This window comes from Semicossyphus pulcher, unplaced genomic scaffold (assembly GCF_022749685.1).
Source record: "Semicossyphus pulcher isolate SPU_LCO1_2020_fin unplaced genomic scaffold, fSemPul1.0.p SCAF_5, whole genome shotgun sequence".
Lineage (NCBI taxonomy): Eukaryota > Metazoa > Chordata > Actinopteri > Labriformes > Labridae > Semicossyphus > Semicossyphus pulcher.
Window position 1 is genome coordinate 1,189,070 of NW_027211726.1, and position 24,105 is coordinate 1,213,174.

Consider the following 24,105-nt stretch of genomic DNA (forward strand, 5'->3'; position numbering starts at 1 on the left):
AGTGGATCAAACTCTGACTTCACTCTGAGCATCAGTGGGGTCCAGGCTGAAGACGCAGCAGTTTACTACTGTCAGAGTTATCACTGGATCAACAGTCAGTGGGTGTTCACACAGTGAAAAAGCGTCGTACAAAAACCTCCCTCAGTCAGACTGAACAGAAACTGAAGTGACTGCTGCAGCTGGAAGTTTCTGCAGAGACTGACACAGTTCACTGAGGACACACACACACACACACACACACACACACACACACACACACACACACACACACACAAGCACACACACACACACACACACACACACACACTCATCATTTTCAAACAGACCTTTGGTTTCCTAATGAACCCTGGCACATGTAACACATTTTACAGTCATGAAAACTTCTGATTGTCATTCAAAGATAAAGACAACACACATAAAATACAGACACGAAAGAAGAATCAGACAAAAGCAAAGTCCCTGTAAACACGTGAGTCTTGATTCACTGTTGAATCCATGTCCTCAAAGGCTCTTTAACCTTCACTTTGTAGTCTGTAGTTATGTTAAAGCAACGAGCTGTAATCATAGCAGAGCAGGACAGAAAGGACCGATGACAAAGACAACATGTGTCTCTGGTTTGCTGCTTCTGTTAAAATGCCTCCTTTCACCCTCTCACATGAACTCCCTCCTGCTTTGGGAACCACAGCCACACATTCACAGTCAGTCTGCACTGAGAAACTATCAGGTGTGAGCTGTAGATGATCTCTGAGAGTCATCACCTGATGTTATAAAACACTGCTGATGTGACTGAGATGAATCCAGTCTCTGTAGATCTAATGGATCCATTGTGATCATTACAGTTTTTCTTGATTGCTTTGAGCGGCTTAAAGAAACTGGGATCCACTCGGTTTTCATCATCACTGTCTCAGCAGAGCACAAGACACCTCTTGCAAATGTGTTCACCCTTTCTCATTGGATTGACACATTTTCCCTTTTGCAGAACAGTAAACACGGATGTAAATGGTAAATGGACTGTACTTATAGAGCGCTTTTCTAGTCTTTGCGACCACTCAAAGCTGCTTTTACACTACATATCACATTCAGCCATTCACACACTGATGGCAGACGCTGCTACGTAAATTGCCCAACTGTCAATCAGATATCACATTCATACCCGTTGGCTATGCCACCGGGAGCAATTTGGGGTTCAGTGTCTTGCCCAAGGACACTTCGACATGCAGCCTGAGGGAGCTGGGGATCGAACCTCCGACCTTCCGATTGAAAGACGACCGACTCTACCACTGAGCCACAGCTGCCCCGATGTCATTCAAGCAGTCCAAACTCCATAGTTTTAGCTATGGTAACAAACAGAAAGCATCTGTTCCTAACTATTAGAAACTACCTACATCAGTATGAAATCACTGAAGCACCTGTTTGACACTCCTTCACACAAATCTTCAATTAGCAATCAGTCTGCAGGCCTTCAAAGGGGCAGCGTCTGTGTAGTTCTTTGCCAACATGGATGGAAGAGGTCTAAGGCAGAAGAGACTGAGTATCAATAGTGGCTATTTCTTATCCTCTGCAGTAATAGATTTTTATACTTTACTGTAATAGATTTTATTTGTATTTTCTTCATTTATTTTACTCTAATAGATTTTATTTTGGTTTACATGTGTTTTGTGTAATATTTACAGTGTTTCAGTTTTCAGCCACAGTTTGAAAAACAGAATCAATGGAATCAATAAAGTTTGCATCAAAGCATTTCTGATTCTGGATCCAATTCTTTGCAAGAAGGCAAATGTGACAACAAATGGCACTGGCATGACAGCTACAGTCATGGCCAAAAATATTGGCACCCCTGCACTTCTGTCAGATAATGCACCACTTCTCCCAGAAAATTGTTGCAATTACAAATGCTTTGGTATTCACAAGTTTATTTCTTTTATTTACATTGGAACAACACAAAAAAGCAGAGAAAAAAAGTCAAATCTGATATAATTCTACACAGAACTCCAAAAATGGACTGGACAAAATTATTGGCACCCTCAACTTAATATTTGGTAGCACACCCTTTGGAAAAAATAACTGAAATCAATCGCTTCCTATAACCATCAATGACTTTCTTACACCTCTCTACTGGAATTTTGGACCACTCTTCTTTTGCCAACTGCTCCAGGTCTTTCAGATTTGAAGGGTGCCTTCTCCCAATGCTGTTTTGAGATCTCTCCACAGGTGTTCTATGGGATTTAGATCTGGACTCATTGCTGGCCACTTCAGAACTCTCCAGTGCTTTGTCTTAAACCATTTCTGGGTGCTTTTTGAAGTATGCTTTGGGTCATTGTCCTGCTGGAAGACCCATGACCTCTGACGGAGACCCAGCTTTCTGACACTGGGCCCTACACTGTGCCCCAAAATTCTTTGGTAGTCTTTAGATTTCATGATGCCATGCACACAGTCAAGGCATCCGGTGCCAGAAGCAACAAAGCAACCCCAAAACATCTGTGAACCTCCACCATGTTTGACCGTAGGGACCGTGTTCTTTTCTTTGAAGGCCTCATTTCGTTTTCTGTAAACAGTACAATGATGTACTTTACCAAAAAGCTCTACTTTGGTCTCATCTGTCCACAGGACGTTCTCCCAGAAGGATTTTGGCTTCCTCGGGTAAGTTAAGGCAAACTCCAGTCTGGCTTTTTTTTGTCTCTGTGTCAGCAGTGGGGTCCTCCTGGGCCTCCTGCCATAGCGTCCCATTTCATTCAGATGGCGACGGATAGTGCGAGCTGACACTGTTGTACCCTGTGTCTGCAGGTCAGCTTGAATTTGTTTGGAACTTGACTGAGGTTCTTTATCCACCATTCAAACAATCCTAGGTGCCAATCTTTTATCAATTTTTCTCTTCCATCCACGTCCAGGGAGGTTAGCTACAGTACCATGGGCTGTAAACTTTTTGATGACATTGCGCACAGTGGACACAGGAACATGGAGATGGACTTGTAGCCTTGAGATTGTCCATGCTTTTCCACAATTCTGGTTCTCAAATCCTCTGACAATTCTTTGCTCTTTCTTTTCTCCATGCTCAGTGTGGTACACACAGACACACAACACAAAGGTTTAGTCAACTTTTCTCCATTTTAACTGGCTGCAAATGTGATTTCTATAATGCCAGCACTTGTTACTTGCCACGGGTGAGTTTAAATGCAAATTAAAGGAGCATCACACGCTTGAAATACAATTATTTCTTACAATTTTGAAAAGGTGCCAATAATTTTGTCCAATCCATTTTTGGAGTTCTGTGTAGAATTATATCAGATTTGACTTTTTTTCTCTGCTTTTTTGTGTTGTTCCAATGCAAACAAAAGGAATAAACATGTGAATACCAAAGCATTTGTAATTGCAAACATTTTCTGGGAGAAGTGGTGCATTATCAGACAGAAGTGCAGGGGTGCCAATATTTTTGGCCATGACAGTACGTACAGTTATAGGCTACAATGCCAAGCAATGGTGCACTGATTGGCACTGAGTGCTGTAATTTGTATGTTGTTGTCCACTGTGTAACGGTTGATTGGAAGAGCTCAGACACTTGTTTACAAGTTGTGTTGTTTGAAGGCAAATGTAGCTTTTGTTGCATATTTTAAATGTTTTAGACGGTGAGAGCCTTTGGCAAACAAAATGTGTCATTTCGACCATGAGTGGCGCTGTTTCGGCCTGTGTGGTAACTGTTTTGAAAATGTGGAGTCTGAGTTGACTGCTGCATCAAAGCAATCAAGAAAAACTGCAATAACAGCATCACATGACCCTATTTATTGTTCAGGGGTCCGTTTCACAAAGCAGGTTCAACAAACTCTGAGTCTAACCCTGAACTCTGAGTTGATCTACTCTGAGATAGGAAACTCTGAGTTTTCGGTTCCAGAACAGCTGATTTGAGTTAGTTTGATCAACTCGGAGTAGTTTCACCTGGAGTTAAGCGCGTGCACCACAACTATAAAAAGACAGCATCAGTGGAGCCCCGATTCGACGAGTCACCATGGCAACGGGGAAGGGGAGGGCTGCGTTTTTCACCCCACTTGAACTGGACATTTTAATGCGCTCATACGGCGAGTTTGAACATGTTTTTAGAAGGAAGTGCAACACCGCTGCAGCTGCAAAAGAGAGGGAGACGGCGTGGGAGAACATTGCTGCTCGGGTCAGTGCGTAAGTTTAAATGTAGTCCTTTGCAATCACAATAATATTACAGGGGAAAACTGCTTCAATGGTAGCCTATTCATTTATTTCATTTAGGTGCAATCCCGCGGGGGAGAAGCGCACTTGGCAGCAGCTTAAGATGAAATATAAAAATATTGTTCAAACAGGTAAGACCTCGGCATAACCTCATGGGGGTACCTCATTCTGATCATGTTTTACATTGTAAAGTAAATATTAAGTGGCTGTTTGACTGTGCAGTTGTTTTATCCCCAACATAATGCTGTTTTCACAAACATAAATGTCTTCTCATCTATATCATGTTCTGTTAAATAATTAAGCCTATTTAAACTAACACAGACTTCTACTCAGCCAACAGAAAGAAGGCAGATGCCCGTAAAACGGGTGGTGGCCCAGCACCGCCACCTCTAACGGAGGCAGAGAAGCTGGCCCTTAGCCAGAATTTAGGAAGGCCAGTGGCTGAGGGAATCCCTGGAGGGAGCTCATCCTCTGAGCCCACCCCTCAAGACACAAGTGCCTTTATAAAATGTAATATGCCTAGGCCTATATACCTTTTTTAAGCCTATTCATACAAATATGTATTTCCCTTTCATGTCTTTCTTTTTCCTTTTGTCCAAACAGATTCTGATGGTGCTATCTGCCTGGTGGAGCCCCCTCACGCCACAACATACCTTGTAACTGTAAGTAGGCAATACTCCAAATATTTTGCCAAATGTAGTTTAAGTATACTGAAACATATCACTCATCCAGGAAGAAGAGTATGAGGAAACTGTGTCTGCTGCCTTTACAGAGGGGGATCCAGAAAGGCCTATAGAGGTAACATCTTGATATGTTACTGATAGTTCTCTTCTCATTCACATTTCTTAACATTCTGGTGGAATATAGAGTGTGACATTTAGCCTACACTGAAGTATTAACACATTCTCATCCTTTTTAACAGGGCATGGCTGGGCAGCAGCAGGAGGGTCCCTCAACTTCCACTGCACAGATTGACACAGTGAGATGGATGTTCAGTAAACACCAGAGGTTCATTCTGTGGAATTCATGTGTAACTGTATAATTTAATGTCCTTATGTTTTCCCAGTTACCAGTAAAAGACATTTACAAAATTCACCTGCTGAAAAAAATTCAAAAAACCGACAAAGAAATACAATACTTGGACCGCCAGATTAGGAGGGCAGACCTAGAAATTGAAATACTGGAGCACACGTTAGAGGTAGGTGCATGGTCACAGCTGAATTATGTTAATTATGTTAACTATTGGAACATTAACTAAAGTAGCCCTTGTATTTGTAGGAAATAAAGAAGACCAAATGATATTTGTATTATGTCTTTATTTGACTGCTGTGGTGGTGGTGATGATGGTGATGATTAGTCTCTGAAGTGGTTATGGCATATGGTGTCTCTGACTGCTCTGCCGTCCTGCATAGCTGGCAGGTGGATGGGGTCATCATCAAGGTCTTCGATTTGTAGGGCAGGGTGTTGCTCTCCTCTAATAGTGGCAATATTATGAAGAACAACACATGCCACAATAATATCACAGGCCCTCTCAGGGGTCACCCTAAGGTGACGTAGGCACTGGAAACGGGCTTTCAGCAGGCCTATGGTCATCTCCACCCGGGCTCTCGTCCTGCAGTGAGCCCGGTTGAAGTTCTGTTGGGGGCCTGGTTCAGGGTCAGGGTAAGGGGTCAGCAGCCTAGGCTGGCATGGGTAACCCCTGTCACCCAGCAGAAGGCCATCAAACTCTCCTGTAATGTATAGTGGATACATTAGAGTATATTAAAGGAGGGAGACAAGTGAATTATATTGTGCAAATCTTTAGGCTGCTTACCACGTTGCAGTCTGTTGCTCAGGTTAGACTCGCGATAAATCCTTGAGTCATGAACAGACCCAGGCCACTTGGCCACCACATTGGAAATGATGTATGCAGCATCACATATGATCTTGACAGTGCAGAGAATGACAGATGTTGAACTATGAAGCAGTCTTTAACATTTTGAAACAGTAGTCAATCTTCATGTACCTGCACATTTATACTGTGAATTGACTTCCTATTCACATAATCTGCTTCATTATGTGACGGAGCCGTGATGGGGATGTGTGTGCCATCTATGCAGCCAATCACACTGGGAAATCCTAAAAGAAATTAAAATGACTAATCCCATTCTGAGGTTGCAGCACAATGTCATTAACAGAATATAATTTAAAATTCATTGAACGGATCTCTACATCAGTCACCTGCAATCCTGTGAAACTCCTCCTTGATGGCTCTGACAGGTTTATGTCCAGGGAAAACAACGAAGATGGATAACAGCCGTTTCAGGGCGAGGCACACTTTTCTGACCGCCCTGCATACAGTTGCCTTACTCAGGTGCTCTGCATCTCCAACATTATACAAAAAACTCCCATTTGCGAAGAAACGCAGCGCAACACAATATCTGCTGGGATGTGAGAGCATGGCTACGGTTGGTAATGTTGCAAATGTAAGGACGGATTAGGTTGTGTATGTAGATGATGGACTGTGACGTGAAACGGTACCGCTCAAAAAGATAACTGTCTGGAAATGCGAGAACATCTATGCGCGGTCTGATAACAATCTCCCGACGAATATTTAACTCTCTGCGCAGTAATGCTGCACCTTCATCCACGGGATCGTTGTCAAACGGACATGCCATGTTAGTGGAAAAAGTCGCCACCTACTGTGCCTATGGCCTAATATAAGCCTACTGACTGATTTTTTTAAATAACACACGGCAGAACTTTGCTACGCCAAAACTCGCCTGCTGACTCAATGAATGAGGAAATCAAATACCGTGTGTGGCTGAAAGAGGGCGGAGACGGAGAGAAGCTCGAGGTTCATTGAGAAAAACCTGCTCCCGACCAGGTTAGGTTCATAGAGTCTGTTACTACGGTAACTGACCGAGAGCTTAAGTTACCTCTCTCTGTGAAACAGGCTAGAGTTACCCCTCTTTCTCTGGTTTGAGTTACCTCCCTTTGTGAAACGGAAAACTCAGAGTTTCCCTCATTTCAGGGTCAACAGACTCAGAGTTTTCAATAAACCTGCTTTGTGAAACGGACCCCTGGTTATAAAGAGGGACACTGAAGTTATCATGAGTGGACCTTTCTTCTTTTCTACAACTTCATTGATAACATGAGAGACAAACCTACAGCAGCTATTCTCCCCGATCACTGAGGCATGACAAAGCTCAAAGACAAACACTTGTTACTATTCTGGCTTCTTGCCTAACTAACGGTTCTAACATGAAATAAATGGCAAAGAAAACCACACGGAGATCCACATATTATGATTCTTTTTATTATTGTGTGGAACAATTAAAAATATCAGCCAATCAGCAAGCAAGAAAGCACGTTTAATGAGAGACACAGAGAGATAGAGACAGTTTAACAGAGAGCAGACTGAGAGCAGCGTCAGAGTAAAACCAGGAGCAGAGTCCCAGTGAGTCAGGACTGGGAACACTGGTCTCTCCTCAGAGTCTCTGAGAGAGGAGCCTGGGAGCCCTGGGAGGCCTCACAGGTCACAGAGCCCACCTTCCTCCACTGGTCTGCAGAGAGCCTCAGGGTGCTGCTCCAGCTGTAGCGGCCGTCCTTCTGCAGCGCCCCGGGGCTCCTGCTCTGCGCCCCGCTGCTGCTGCTGCTGCCGTCCACCTTCCAGGCCAGACTCCAGTCTGAGGGGAAGCCCTTGTTGGCCAGGCACACGAGCGTGGCCTTGCCCCGCTGCAGCTCCTCACTGGAGGGGGGCAGCACCGTCAGGGTGGGACGGACATCACCTAGGAGAGACCAATCAGGTTAGAGGAGATGGAGCACACAGCTGTCAATCAAACAGCTTTGTGAGAGTAGATTTTCTCCTGTGAGGAGTTTCTGACAGATCTCTGCTCCATCAGTCACTCACTCACACATTGTTTCACTTCCCTGTAAGAAACCTCTCATGCACATCAGCACAGAGAGAATCGTCGTGCAGATCGACTTGACATACATTTAACTTAGCTTGAAATAAAATATGAAATTTGGCTCTATTTATAAATTCTTTCAGAAATTCTCCCGAGCCCTAAAATACAGAATTCTGAACTAAGAAGTGAGAATGGAAGCAAACAGAGAAAAATGAACAAACGATCAAATGATTGGTGTGAATTTGACCCTTAAAACCAAAGAGTTTGAAAGATTTTCAAAATGTGAAACGATTGATGAAAATATCTGAGCTATTGTTCTTTATCAACCATCACGCTTTATCTTCACATTGTGCAATTTGACTTCACTTGTCATTTTAAAAACAGATCTCACTGATGCGTAAAATTAAACACTTGAAAAAGCAGTTTTATATTTTGTGCACTTCAAGCAGTTTAACTTTCAGTCAGTCAGGAATGATTAAAGAGTGTTTAGTAAACTGTGAGTGAAGCTTCATGGTGAAGGAGGACAAATAAAAAGAGATAAAGTGTCGCAATTACAAAAAGAAAAATGATCTGCACACTCATCACATTATCTACACACATTATCTTACACTATTACATTCAATGTTTGTACAGAAACTTACGTCCAACATCCAGTCCGGTTCCTCCGCAGTGACACAAAGTCACTGACAGCCGAACAAAACCCTCTCAGAGACACGGCTCTGACTTTATCAGACTGAAGGAAACCTTCAAACCCTTGAGACACAGCTTCACCGATTTAGTGAGAATCAACAACAAGTGATTCATCTGGATTCATATTTTACACTCATATTAATAAGTGTGTGTGTTGTTGTAGACCTATATGGTTTGAAGTCAACTATACTCTGTATTCATTAAAATACACGAGATTTTAAATGGAAATGGGAGTGATTGTTTCCTTCAGTCTTCAACGTCAAGAAATAACAGAAAAGAAGGTCCTAAAATCAAAGAAGGATAAATATTTGACTTACGTCCAACATCCAGCCTGGTTCCTCCACCGAACGTGTACCACAGTGATACAAACTGATGGAGTCGTCGTACAAAAACCTCTCACTGCAGGGAGACACGGCTCTCTGACTCTGACACAAACAAACTCAACACAATGAATCTCTGTCGGCAACTTTTTGTCAGATCAGATGAAAACTCGTCACAAATGTTCAGAAAGCAGATTTTTCTTTGAGATAAATTCACTTTAGGAAAGTTTTCCTTCTGTGAAGCTTTTAATTTGTGAGGACCAAAGAAATGTTTCAAACTAGTTCGTCCAGAAGCACGAACACAAAATCTCATTGGATTGGAATCAAAGGATGTTTAATCAATAGTGAGATTAATTTATTGATGCATTACTAAACTGCATCCTCAGAGTATCCAAGTCCCTGTTGGGATCGGTCAGAGCATTTCCATAGAGAGCCACTTTGCATCAGCAGCACCATGCTCCAGTGCTCTGGGAGAGTTTATAGTCCTGACAGTTGAACACTGGATGACTGACAGCTGTCCTTCATCACAACAGAAACCCTCCTCATCACAAACATGACTCTGACCTCCGTCCTCCTCTGGACTCTCCTCTGCTGCTGCTTCACAGGTAAAGTCCAGAGAATCAAACTCCTCTCCTCTATGAACGCCCGTCCCTCTGAAATGAAGCTGATGAAACCATGTTGCTGCTTTCTGTGTTTGTCTCTGTATCCTCAGAGTCCAGAGTCCAGGTCACAGTGACTCAGCCTGCAGCAGTGAGCTCTGCTCCGGGAGGCTCCGTCTCCATCAGCTGTAAGACCAGTCAGGATGTGTACCATATAAGTTTATGGGGATATGTTTTACACTGGTACCAGCACAAAGATGGACAACCTCCAAAACTGCTCATTTACGGGGCAACTGGAAGAGCATCAGGGATTCCAGGTCGTTTTACAGGCAGTGGATCATACTCTGACTTCACTCTGAGCATCAGTGGAGTCCAGGCTGAAGACGCAGCAGTTTACTACTGTCAGAGTGTACACTGGATCAACAGTCAGTATGTGTTCACACAGTGAAAAAGCGTCGTACAAAAACCTCCCTCAGTCAGACTGAACAGAAACTGAAGTGACTGCTGCAGCTGGAAGTTTCTGCAGAGACTGACACAGTTCACTGAGGACACACACACACACACACACACACGCACGCACGCACGCACGCACGCACACACACACACACACACACACACACACACACACACACAAACACACAAACACTCATCATTTTCAAACAGACCTTTGGTTTCCTAATGAACCCTGGCACATGTAGCACATTTTACAGTCATGAAAACTTCTGATTGTCCTTCAAAGATAAAGACAACACACATAAAATACAGACACGAAAGAAGAATCAGACAAAAGCAAAGTCCCTGTAAACACGTGAGTCTTGATTCACTGTTGAATCCATGTCCTCAAAGGCTCTTTAACCTTCACTTTGTAGTCTGTAGTTATGTTAAAGCAACGAGCTGTAATCATAGCAGAGCAGGACAGAAAGGACCGATGACAAAGACAACATGTGTCTGTGACGGTTCTCAGTCATCCAGCTCATGGAAACTCTGAGCTTAATCCAGGAGGCAGCTGGACTTGGTTGAAGTTCTTGAAGTCGTTTCACATCTCATCCAGACAGCTCCTTCAGTGCTAACTGACTGGTGGGCGGAGCTAAAAATATCAGCCTCTGCAGGTCATTAGTATGCTAATAAATGATAGCATTATTAGCTAGAAATATCAGCCTCTGCAGGTCATTAGTATGCTAATAGATGTTAGCATTATTAGCTAGAAATATCAGCCTCTGCAGGTCATTAGTATGCTAATAGATGTTAGCATTATGAGCTAGACATATCAGCCTCTGCAGGTCATTAGCATGCTAATAAATGTTAGCATTATTAGCTAGAAATATAAGCCTCTGCAGGTCATTAGTATGCTAATAGATGTTAGCATTATTAGCTAGAAATATCAGCCTCTGCAGGTCATTAGTATGCTAATAGATGTTAGCATTATTAGCTAGACATATCAGCCTCTGTAGATCATTAATATGCTAATAGATGTTAGCATTATTAGCTAGAAATATAAGCCTCTGTAGGTCATTAGTATGCTAATATATGTTTGCATTATTGGCTAGAAATATAAGCCTCTGTAGGTCATCAGTGTGCTAATATATGTTAGCATTATTAGCTAGAAATATAAGCCTCTGTAGCTTATTAGTATGCTAATAGATGTTAGCATTATTAGCTAGAAATATAGGCATCTGTAGGTCATTAGTATGCTAATATATGTTAGCAATATTAGCTAGAAACATTAGTCTCGGTAGGTCATTAGTATGCTAAGAGATGTTAGCATTATTAGCTAGAAATATAATCCTCTGTAGGTCATCAGTTTGCTAATAGATTTTAGCATTATTAGCTTGAAATATCAGCCTCTGTAGGTCATTAGTATGCTAATAGATGTTAGCATTATTAGCTAGAAATATAGGCCTCTGTAGGTCATTGGTATGCTCATAGATGTTAGCATTATTAGCTAGAAATATAAGCCTCTGTAGGTCATCAGTGTGCTAATATATGTTAGCATTATTAGCTAGAAAGATCAGCCTCTGTAGATAAATAGCATGCTAATAGATGTTAGCATTATTAGCTAGAAATATCAGTCTCGGTAGGTCATTAGTATGCTAAGAGATGTTAGCATTACTAGCTAGAAATATCAGCCTCTGTAGGTCATTAGCATGCTAATAGATGTCAGCCACACCCGCCCCCATCACCATCAGCGACTCCACTGTTTCCACTGTGGAGTCTTTCCGCTTCCTGGGGACCATCATCAGCCAGGACCTCAGGTGGGAGCTGAACATCGGCTCCCTCATCAAAAGGGACAGCAGAGGATGTACTTCCTGCGGCAGCTGAAGAAGTTCAACCTGCCAAAGACAATGATGGTGCACTTCTACACCGCCATCGTTGAGTCCATCCTCACCTGCTCCATCACCGTGTGGTACGCTGCTGCCACTGCCAGGGACAAGCGCAGGCTGCAGCGTATCAGCCGCTCTGCAGAGAGGGTGATTGGCTGCAATCTGCCATCTCTCAAGGACCTGTACACCTCCAGGACCCTCAGGCGTGCAGGTAAGGCCGACCCCTCTCACCCCGGACACAGTCTCTTTGAGACCCTCCCCTCTGCCAAGAGGCTGCGCTCCATCAGGACCAAAACCTCTCGACACCGGAACAGTTTCTTCCCCTCTGCTGCCAGCCTCATCAACAATGCCCCGAGCCCACCCCACCCCCCGACTTGACATGGACTGTCTGCACCTAAACATCAAGTCAAATTACTTGTAAGTGTGAACCTACTTGGCAGCAAACCCGATTCTGATCCTGATTCAGGAACATCTCAGGGAGGCACTTCAGATGTGCAGCTACCCAAACTGGGCCTTCAGCAAGACCGCAAAGAAACACAACTCCAACAGGAAAGAAGAGAACAACAAACGCCACAGCATTGTTATTCCCTACCTGTCTTAGTGTCTGAAAAACTCAGGAGGATTTCTAACAAACACAATATCCCTGCACACTTCAAACCATCAAACACACATTAAGAAAGAAGCTTGTCCACCCCGAGGAGAAAACACCCAGACGCACACAGAGTAATGTAATGTATGCAGTACAATGCAATGAGGAATACAGGGACCTGTACATCGGGGAAACAAAACAACCCCTCCACAAACGCATGGCCCAGCAGAGGAGAGCCAGCTCCTCAGGTCAGCACTCAGCAGTCCACCTACATCTAAAGGACAAAGGACACTCCGTTGAAGACAGCAAGGTTCACATCCTGGCCAGAGAAGACCGCTGGTTTGAGAGGGGTGTCAAGGAAGCCATCGGTGTTAAGCTGGAAAAACCATCCCTTAACAGAGGTGGTGGCCTAAGACACCATCTGAACTGAGGAAGCCTTTCGGATGAGAAGCAAAACGTCTTTAAGAACTTCAACCAAGTCCAGTTGTGTTTTGGATAGAGCTCCAGATGACAACATGTGTCTCTGGTTTGCTGCTTCTGTTAAAATGCCTCCTTTCACCCTCTCACATGAACTCCCTCCTGCTTTGGGAACCACAGCCACACATTCACAGTCAGTCTGCACTGATAAACTATCAGGTGTGAGCTGTAGATGATCTCTGAGAGTCATCACCTGATGTTATAAAACACTCCTGATGTGACTGAGATGAATCCAGTCTCTGTAGATCTAATGGATCCATTGTGATCATCAATAACAGCAACACACAGAGGCGCCGCAACGGAACAGGCAACCCAGGCAATTGCCTAGGGCCCCGAGCTGAAGGGGGCCCCGAGCTGAAAGGGGCCCCGAGGGACGGCTGACGTCAATGACAAAATAATGGAACTGCTTTAGACGCTGCAACGACAACGCATCGGAAATGCCCCGCACAGGGCCCTTTCAGAGTTGTCACTGGCTAGTTGCTAGTAGGGGGCCTCGACAGACGGCTGATATCGCTCCATATCAGCGACACAACTTGAAACCCCCGTAGACACTGCAATGACACGTCGGGAATCTCCCTAATGGGGCCCCCTTACTAGCCGGCATCGACGTGCGGTGCCGGTCAAACACAAACAAACAAAATGAAGCGAACATATCACTCTGGGCACACGAAACGGGAAAAAAAACAAGAAGAGGATGAAAAGAAAAAACGTGACAGTGGTAAGTGGGAATGTGGAAGCTATGTGTGTTACATTATAAAAAAGTAGTGCTGCCAGCCAGCCTGCCACTTTATCCCAAACATCATCCACCAGGCACCAAATAAGTTTACTGCACATTAGCCTCTTGAGCCGGAGGGGCCCCCAATTGGGTGCAAATCAAAACATTTGTAACAGATAAGCTTCATACGAACACTGATCACAAAAAAATATAGCCATGCTGCACATCAAATTAAACAGCAGAACCTGGGCTACAAGAATATATAAGCCATACTCCAAACACTAACTAAATGAATTACCAAATATCAAAATTCATATCGCAGAATTTCGTCAACCGATTGGCCGTTTGGTGGCTAACGTAGCATTATGCTACACAATGAAACAGCGTCGCATAAGAAAGCAGACACTCCGCAGATTCCGTGTAAAGGGAATTCAGCCATTTTCTTCTAAACACATTCATAGCCACACAATAAGTTAGTCCTTTGCTTGGAGAAAACAATGCATGACATTGAGGCAGAGGATTTAGAATTGGAGATCAATTCTGCTGTCTCCACGTTTCCAGACCACGCCTCCACCTGCCCAAATGACATGTTAAATTACATATACAGTGAAAACCTTCTGGATCTGTACAGTAATTTAAGCATTGCATTGCGTCTCCTCTTGACTCTTCCTGTCTCTGTTGCCTCTGGTGAGAGGAGCTTTTCTTCATTAAAGTTGATCAAAACCTATTTGAGGTCAACCATGTGCCAGGAGAGGCTCACAGGACTGGCACTGATTTCCATAGAAAGAGATGTTCGGAGGTCCTTAAATATGGAAGAAATAGTGGCTGTATTTGCAGAAGCCAAGGCCCGCAAGCAGCAGTTTTAAAAAAAAAGAAAAGGCACTACTATTGGACTGTGGATATAGGACCAAGGTGTCACAGCAAGGGTTAAGTTCTTCCGTTCCACTTCAATTCCTTGTTTGTTTGCTTTTTTGCTTGGTTGCGTTTTTATCATTCTGAAAATTTTGCACATTTCAGTTATGTTTGTTTTTCTGTTATTTATATATTGTATGTAAAGTTTGCATTCAGATAGTTATGTTATTGATTATTTATTTTATATGTTAATTGTTTAATAAAAGATTTCTTTACTGATCCGTAGTCCTGGACTTCATTCATCATGATTCTGGGGGGCCCCATGGTCCTTCTTGCCTAGGGCCCCCAGGGGGTCTAGAAACGCCCCTGGCAACACATGACCCTATTTATTGTTCTGGTTATAAAGAGGGACACTGAAGTTATCATGAGTGGACCTTTCTTCTTTTCTACAACTTCATTGATAACATGAGAGACAAACCTACAGCAGCTATTCTCCCCGATCACTGAGGCATGACAAAGCTCAAAGACAAACACTTGTTACTATTCTGGCTTCTTGCCTAACTAACGGTTCTAACATGAAATAAATGGCAAAGAAAACCACACGGAGATCCACATATTATGATTCTTTTTATTATTGTGTGGAACAATTACAAATATCAGCCAATCAGCAAGCAAGAAAGCACGTTTAATGAGAGACACAGAGAGATAGAGACAGTTTAACAGAGAGCAGACTGAGAGCAGCGTCAGAGTAAAACCAGGAGCAGAGTCCCAGTGAGTCAGGACTGGGAACACTGGTCTCTCCTCAGAGTCTCTGAGAGAGGAGCCTGGGAGCCCTGGGAGGCCTCACAGGTCACAGAGCCCACCTTCCTCCACTGGTCTGCAGAGAGCCTCAGGGTGCTGCTCCAGCTGTAGCGGCCGTCCTTCTGCAGCGCCCCGGGGCTCCTGCTCTGCGCCCCGCTGCTGCTGCTGCTGCCGTCCACCTTCCAGGCCAGACTCCAGTCTGAGGGGAAGCCCTTGTTGGCCAGGCACACGAGCGTGGCCTTGCCCCGCTGCAGCTCCTCACCGGAGGGGGGCAGCACCGTCAGGGTGGGGACGAGTCGACCCGCTGGAGGAGGCAACAGAGAGACAACATGAAGAAAGTACAAGAAGGAAACTCCACCCTGCTGGATGCAGCCTAAGTGTGCTGGGTCTCCTCCTCAGATTGGATGAACGTGGTCTTCTGTGTTTCACTTCCCTCTCTGAGCTGAGTAACCATGACAACAGACAGGCATCACTGCTGAACCGTGAAACAGACAGGTTTCAGTGCTAAAGATAAAGTCTCAGGCGGGAAAGTCTTCAGTGTTCAATCATTACACGTTCTGAAAAATACAACAAGCCTTCACCTTCAGCTCGTTCCAAACTCATCACAGTGTTTTAATCGTCACCGTTTCCACAAACATCACGATTTCAACACGACTAAAGAGACTCTGTACTGCTGAGAAACTGTGCAGCTGCTGAGAACACAGTGTGTAGTAGCTGCAGAGACATTATCATCTTCACTGATTGTACTGAGTATGTGAAATCATCCCACAAGTAAGACACAAGCAATTGATACTGATAATACTCTCACTAAATCAATACTTTGTCGATTTCTGGATGTGAACTATAATAATTATCACATTGAAACAATAGAAGTAACATTTCTTTCAGTCAGAGTTTAAAAAGATCTTTTAAAGAGGGAAAAGTCGTCTTTGTTCTCTAACTTGACTTTTGAAGAACAATAAAATGATGATGTAAACTAACTGTCATTATGAACATTTAGTGAAGCTACAGACTTCTTTCATCAGACACAATGTTATCTGTACAACACTGGAGGAATGCTGACATCAGTTATATTAACATTTAGTTTCAAAGACAAAAAGTTGAGTTTTTATTGAGTCAACAGAAGAAAAATGACTGAGTTTGAGTTCATGTAGAAGTCAAAGTTACTTACAGTTAACATGCAGCCTGGTTCCTCCACCGAACGTGTACCACAGTGATACAAACTGATGGAGTCGTCGTACAAAAACCTCTCACTGCAGAGAGACACGGCTCTCTGACTCTGACACAAACAAACTCAACACATTCCCACTTTATGTGATAACTTCTTCACCTGTTTTAATCTGACTGACAAACTATAAAAATGCATTTAACCTTTTCATCTCAAACATCAATAAGCAGTTCATTGTTTTCATGTTTAGAAAAAGTTCCAATAAATGTTTGCAAATGTAAATAGTTATGACAAATGCACGTCGCCTGCAGCTGATGATGACTCAAATATAATGATTTATTGGAGGGTCTGGTTTTGTGTGTGTGTGTGGGGGGGGGGGGGGGGGGGGATCTGCTGAATAATTCTGAACAAAATGTGACCATCAAACTCAAACTAAAGCAACTTCAATATTATTACCAACAAAGTCTTAGTTACTAGTTTGATTAACTGATTGATCCATCAATAAAAAGATCTTCCTCAGAGTATCCAAGTCCCTGTTGGAGTCGGTCAGAGCATTTCCATAGAGAGCCACTTTGCATCAGCAGCACCATGCTCCAGTGCTCTGGGAGAGTTTATAGTCCTGACAGTTGAACACTGGATGACTGACAGCTGTCCTTCATCACAACAGAAACCCTCCTCATCACAAACATGACTCTGACCTCCGTCCTCCTCTGGACTCTCCTCTGCTGCTGCTTCACAGGTAAAGTCCAGAGAATCAAACTCCTCTCCTCTATGAACGCCCGTCCCTCTGAAATGAAGCTGATGAAACCATGTTGCTGCTTTCTGTGTTTGTCTCTGTATCCTCAGAGTCCAGAGGCCAGGTCACAGTGACTCAGCCTGCAGCAGTGAGCTCTGCTCCGGGAGGCTCCGTCTCCATCAGCTGTAGGACCAGTCAGGATGTAAACAGGGATAGTGATGGTGATGACTGGTTACACTGGTATCAACACAAAAATGGAGAAACTCCGAAACTGCTTATTAAGTATGCTAACCAACGAGGATCAGGGATTTCAGGTCGTTTTACAGGCAGTGGATCAAACTCTGACTTCACTCTGAGCATCAGTGGGGTCCAGGCTGAAGACGCAGCAGTTTACTACTGTCAGAGTTATCACAGTGGAGGTGTGTTCACACAGTGAAAAAGCGTCGTACAAAAACCTCCCTCAGTCAGACTGAACAGAAACTGAAGTGACTGCTGCAGCTGGAAGTTTCTGCAGAGACTGACACAGTTCACTGAGGACACACACACACACACACACACACACACACACACACACACACACACACACACACACAAGCACACACACACACACACACACACACACACACACACTCATCATTTTCAAACAGACCTTTGGTTTCCTAATGAACCCTGGCACATGTAACACATTTTACAGTCATGAAAACTTCTGATTGTCATTCAAAGATAAAGACAACACACATAAAATACAGACACGAAAGAAGAATCAGACAAAAGCAAAGTCCCTGTAAACACGTGAGTCTTGATTCACTGTTGAATCCATGTCCTCAAAGGCTCTTTAACCTTCACTTTGTAGTCTGTAGTTATGTTAAAGCAACGAGCTGTAATCATAGCAGAGCAGGACAGAAAGGACCGATGACAAAGACAACATGTGTCTGTGACGGTTCTCAGTCATCCAGCTCATGGAAACTCTGAGCTTAATCCAGGAGGCAGCTGGACTTGGTTGAAGTTCTTGAAGACGTTTCACATCTCATCCAGACAGCTTCTTCAGTGCTAACTGACTGGTGGGCGGAGCTAAAAATATCAGCCTCTGCAGGTCATTAGTATGCTAATAGATGTTAGCATTATTAGCTAGAAATATCAGCCTCTGCAGGTCATTAGTATGCTAATAGATGTTAGCATTATTAGCTAGAAATATCAGTCTCTGCAGGTCATCAATTTGCTAATATATTGTAGCAATATTAGCTAGAAATATCAGCCTCTGCAGGTCATTAGTATGCTAATAGATGTTAGCATTATTAGCTAGAAATATCAGCCTCTGCAGGTCATTAGTATGCTAATAGATGTTAGCATTATTAGCTAGACATATCAGCCTCTGTAGATCATTAATATGCTAATAGATGTTAGCATTATTAGCTAGAAATATAAGCCTCTGTAGGTCATTAGTATGCTAATATATGTTTGCATTATTAGCTAGAAATATAAGCCTCTGTAGCTTATTAGTATGCTAATAGATGTTAGCATTATTAGCTAGAAATATCAGTCTCGGTAGGTCATTAGTATGCTAAGAGATTTTAGCATTATTAGCTAGACATATCACCCTCTGTAGATCATTAGTATGCTAATAGATGTTAGCATTATTAGCTAGAAATATAGGCATCTGTAGGTCATTAGTATGCTAATATATGTTTGCATTATTGACTAGAAATATAAGCCTCTGTAGGTCATTAGTATGCTAATAGATGTTAGCAATATAAGCTACAAATATAGGCCTCTGTAGGTCATCAGTGTGCTAATATATGTTAGCAATATTAGCTAGAAATATAAGCCTCTGTAGCTTATTAGTATGCTAATAGATGTTAGCATTATTAGGTAGAAACATTAGTCTCGGTAGGTCATTAGTATGCTAAGAGATGTTAACATTATTGGCTAGAAATATAAGCCTCTGTAGGTCATCAGTTTGCTAATATATTGTAGCAATATTAGCTAGAAATATAAGCCTCTGTAGCTTATTAGTATGCTAATAGATGTTAGCATTATTAGCTAGAAATATCAGTCTCGGTAGGTCATTAGTATGCTAATAGATGTTAGCATTATTAGCTAGAAATATAAGCCTCTGTAGGTCATTAATATGCTAATAGATTTTAGCATTATTAGCTTGAAATATCAGCCTCTGTAGGTCATTAGTATGCTAATAGATGTTAGCATTATTAGCTAGAAATATAGGCCTCTGTAGGTCATTGGTATACTCATAGATGTTAGCATTATTAGCTAGAAATATAAGCCTCTGTAGGTCATCAGTGTGCTAATATATGTTAGCATTATTAGCTAGAAATATCAGTCTCGGTAGGTCATTAGTATGCTAAGAGATGTTAGCATTACTAGCTAGAAATATCAGCCTCTGTAGGTCATTAGCATGCTAATAGATGTCAGCCACACCCGCCCCCATCACCATCAGCGACTCCACTGTTTCCACTGTGGAGTCTTTCCGCTTCCTGGGGACCATCATCAGCCAGGACCTCAGGTGGGAGCTGAACATCGGCTCCCTCATCAAAAGGGACAGCAGAGGATGTACTTCCTGCGGCAGCTGAAGAAGTTCAACCTGCCAAAGACAATGATGGTGCACTTCTACACCGCCATCGTTGAGTCCATCCTCACCTGCTCCATCACCGTGTGGTACGCTGCTGCCACTGCCAGGGACAAGCGCAGGCTGCAGCGTATCATCCGCTCTGCAGAGAGGGTGATTGGCTGCAATCTGCCATCTCTCCACGACCTGTACACCTCCAGGACCCTCAGGCGTGCAGGTAAGGCCGACCCCTCTCACCCCGGACAGTCTCTTTGAGACCCTCCCCTCTGCCAAGAGGCTGCGCTCCATCAGGACCAAAACCTCTCGACACAGGAACAGTTTCTTCCCCTCTGCTGCCAGCCTCATCAACAATGCCCCGAGCCCACCCCACCCCCCGACTTGACATGGACTGTCTGCACCTAAACATCAAGTCAAATTACTTGTAAGTGTGAACCTACTTGGCAGCAAACCCGATTCTGATCCTGATTCAGGAACATCTCAGGGAGGCACTTCAGATGTGCAGCTACCCAAACTGGGCCTTCAGCAAGACCGCAAAGAAACACAACTCCAACAGGAAAGAAGAGAACAACAAACGCCACAGCATTGTTATTCCCTACCTGTCTTAGTGTCTGAAAAACTCAGGAGGATTTCTAACAAACACAATATCCCTGCACACTTCAAACCATCAAACACACATTAAGAAAGAAGCTTGTCCACCCCAAGGAGAAAACACCCAGACGCACACAGAGTAATGTAATGTATGCAGTACAATGCAATGAGGAATACAGGGACCTGTACATCGGGGAAACAAAACAACCCCTCCACAAACGCATGGCCCAGCAGAGGAGAGCCAGCTCCTCAGGTCAGCACTCAGCAGTCCACCTACATCTAAAGGACAAAGGACACTCCGTTGAAGACAGCAAGGTTCACATCCTGGCCAGAGAAGACCGCTGGTTTGAGAGGGGTGTCAAGGAAGCCATCGGTGTTAAGCTGGAAAAACCATCCCTTAACAGAGGTGGTGGCCTAAGACACCATCTGAACTGAGGAAGCCTTTCGGATGAGAAGAAAAAACGTCTTTAAGAACTTCAACCAAGTCCAGTTGTGTTTTGGATAGAGCTCCAGATGACAACATGTGTCTCTGGTTTGCTGCTTCTGTTAAAATGCCTCCTTTCACCCTCTCACATGAACTCCCTCCTGCTTTGGGAACCACAGCCACACATTCACAGTCAGTCTGCACTGATAAACTATCAGGTGTGAGCTGTAGATGATCTCTGAGAGTCATCACCTGATGTTATAAAACACTGCTGATGTGACTGACATGAATCCAGTCTCTGTAGATCTAATGGATCCATTGTGATCATCCAAGCAAGATGGCGCCAGTGTGTGAGGCGTTCCGTCAGCTGCTCCGAATGTTGTGTGTGTTTATACTGTCTGTTACACTTGTTGCGCATAATGTCAACTCTCTGTTGGTGTATGATCGCCAAACGTTGCTGGATCTGAGAATCTCCACTAAAGATCTGGTCAACTTAGATCATTACGGACAGCAAACGCTGCCTCCTTTCCTGGTGGACATCCCGGCATACCTCTGCCATACGCCAGCGCCACTCCCTCGGCGAAAACGCCGCCGCCGCCGGGGTAAGCGTGGTGGCTGTCTGGTGAAGCTGAGAGCCGGGTTGGTGCGTCTTGACCGTGGCGGATGTGGAGCGGTGCCTCGTCTATGTGTCTTTCGACGTTGGTTGGACCCTGTTGCTGCCTACTTGGTACCGGTGGCCGGCTCGGATGATCTGTTCCAGCCCCGCGGCCCCTGCCCTCCTTGTCCCCGCTGGCGTGGAGTGGATCCGGGGAACCTGCGGCCTCTCCGCCGGGACTCACTGTCAGCGGCTCGCCCAGATCCGCCAGCTCCTGCCAGGTTTGGCCTGGTCAACGCAAGATCGCTTGCGAACAAAACATTCATCCTAAAGGATTTCTTCAGATCTCGTGAACTGGATTTCCTGTTTATCACCGAGACTTGGACGACTGTTGGTGAGTCCAGTGCCTTCACAGAACTTTTACCTGCCGAGTGTTGCTATTTTAATTCTCCACGGACATCTGGTCGAGGAGGAGGAATTGCAACTATTTTTAAAAGTGTTTTTAAAAGTAAACAGATATCACTGTCGTCGGCTCTAGCCAGCTTTGAATTGTGTTGGTTTGAGCTGGGAAGTTCTCACACAGTGCTGTGTGCTGTGGTTTATCGGCCTCCCAAATATAACAGAGACTTTTTAACCTACTTTTCTATGTTTCTGGCTGATATCATGCCGAAATATGACCGGGTCCTGATTATCGGTGATTTTAATATTCATGTGTGTTGTCCAGAAAACCCCCTGGCGAGGGATTTCTTAAATATAATCGACTCTTTTAATCTTGTACAGTCTGTACTGGGCCCGACACATGTACAGGGGCACACACTCGATCTTGTTTTATCATATGGTTTGCCTGTTTTTAACTTGGAGGTCTGTGAAGCGTTTTTCTCCGATCATATGCCTGTCTTTTTGAAGCTGCTGTGTGCTGTAACTCAGTTAAACCTCGCGCTGCTGCTCGCAGATGCCGGGTTATTAACCCTTCCACTGCTGCTCGCCTTTTCAGCCGTCACTCCCGATCCTGTGTGCGATGATACAGAGGCTCTTAGCTCTCAGTTTCTTGACATTTGTCAAACTGCCATTGACTCTGCTGCCCCGTTAAAGAGCAGGCAGTATAAAGTTAAATCAGAGCCTTGGTTGAATGATACAACCCGCACTGCCAGACAGGAGTGTCGTAGAGCTGAGCGCAGGTGGAAAAAGGATAAACTGAAAGTGTCTTTTCAAATGTTGAGGGATTGTTGGCGTCGCTATCAATCCTCTGTGAAAGAGGCTAAAAGAAAATATTTCTCTGATATTATTGTCTTAAACTGTCACAAACCTCGTGTGTTGTTTAAAGTGATCAACTCTGCTCTGAATGCACCACAGACTGTGGGAATTGAGCCCTCCCCTTCTGTGTGTGAAAACTTTCTGCAATTCTTCACTGCTAAAGTCACCTCTACCAGAGCACTTATTTCACCTCCTGCTTATGACCCCTCAGTGTTTGTCCCGTGTTCTGTTGTTTTTGACTCATTTGAGCCTGTGACTCTGCCTTTTGTGCAGGAGACTGTGGGGCATTTAAAGCCATCAGGCTCACCCAATGACCCGGTTCCTCCTCAACTTTTTAAAGAGGTTTTCCCCACTGTTGGGCTATATTTACACAGCATCATTAACAGCAGTCTGTCCTCAGGAGTGGTTCCTGTAAATTTTAAACATGCAGTTGTGCAGCCACTGATTAAAAAACCTGGACTGGATCCTGCTGTTATGGCTAATTTTAGGCCCATCTCTAAACTGTCCTTCTTTTCCAAAATCTTAGAGAACATTGTCTACTCTCAGCTCCTGGTCTTTTTAACTGAACATAATGTTCTTGAAATTTTCCAATCTGGTTTTAAAACAATGCACAGCACAGAATCAGCTCTTTTAAGAGTTTTTAACGACATCTTTTTAACTACTGACTCTGGTCACTGTGTTGTCCTTGTACTCTTGGACTTGACTGCTGCATTTGATACAGTGGACCATGACATCCTGATTGCTCGTTTGGAGCAGTGGGTGGGCATCAGGGGCTCGGCGCTGGAATGGTTCAGGTCCTACCTGTCTCATCGGACATTCTGTGTTGGCCTTGGTGACTCTGTGTCCTCCGCTGCTCCTCTCACATGTGGGGTCCCACAGGGTTCAGTGCTGGGCCCTCTTTTATTTTCCTTGTATCTTCTCCCACTTGGTTCTATTCTCAGGAAGCACGGCTTTCTACTCCACTGTTATGCTGATGACAGCCAGATCTATGTCCCCCTTAAAAAGGCTGATTAATTCTCCCTTAAGCCACTGTTAAATTGTTTAGATGACGTCAAGGCCTGGATGGCTCTAAACTTTTTAAATTTTAATGAAAAAAAGACTGAAGTGATGGTCTTTGGTGGCACCTCTGTTACCCCCTCAGTCGATCTGTGTTCCTTGGCACAATACGCCAAACCTGTTGTAAATGATCTGGGGGTAAAGGTGGACGCAGAACTTAAGCTGGACAGCCAGATTAAAGCTGTGGTGCAAACAGGCTTTTTCCAGTTAAGGCAGCTGGCAAAGATAAAACCGTTTCTCCAGAGACAGCAC

The 24,105-nt window shown here is 44.0% G+C and overlaps 1 protein-coding gene, 1 pseudogene and 1 gene segment (V, D, J or C); all 3 read right to left on the reverse strand.

Annotated features, from left to right (window-relative positions):
- Positions 1-5,547: 5,547 nt before the first annotated feature.
- Positions 5,548-6,851, reverse strand: LOC138608588 (putative nuclease HARBI1; annotated as a pseudogene).
- A 621-nt stretch (positions 6,852-7,472) lies between these two features.
- Positions 7,473-9,550, reverse strand: LOC138608589 (Ig kappa-b4 chain C region-like). The segment is given in 3 exon segments: positions 7,473-7,964; positions 9,092-9,169; positions 9,532-9,550. Coding segments are annotated over 3 exon segments (423 nt in total).
- Positions 9,551-15,255: 5,705 nt separating this feature from the next.
- LOC138608590 (immunoglobulin lambda-like polypeptide 1) lies at positions 15,256-23,614 on the reverse strand. Its single transcript, XM_069681182.1, has 5 exons — positions 23,599-23,614; positions 21,499-21,831; positions 20,745-20,803; positions 16,620-16,695; positions 15,256-15,752 (listed from the first exon to the last, which is right to left on the reverse strand). The coding sequence occupies exons 1-5, from the start codon at positions 23,612-23,614 to the stop codon at positions 15,424-15,426; spliced, it is 813 nt and encodes a 270-aa protein (XP_069537283.1). The 3' UTR covers positions 15,256-15,423.
- Between the last annotated feature and the right edge of the window lie 491 nt (positions 23,615-24,105).

Coding starts and splice junctions, on each gene's coding strand:
- LOC138608590 (XM_069681182.1), bottom strand. Junction 20,804..21,498: donor GGCGCTGGCGTATGGCAGAG/GTATGCCGGGAT, acceptor TTTGTCCTTTAG/ATGTAGGTGGACTGCTGAGT. Junction 16,696..20,744: donor TCTCCTCTGCTGGGCCATGC/GTTTGTGGAGGG, acceptor CTGCAGTGAGAG/GTTTTTGTACGACGACTCCA.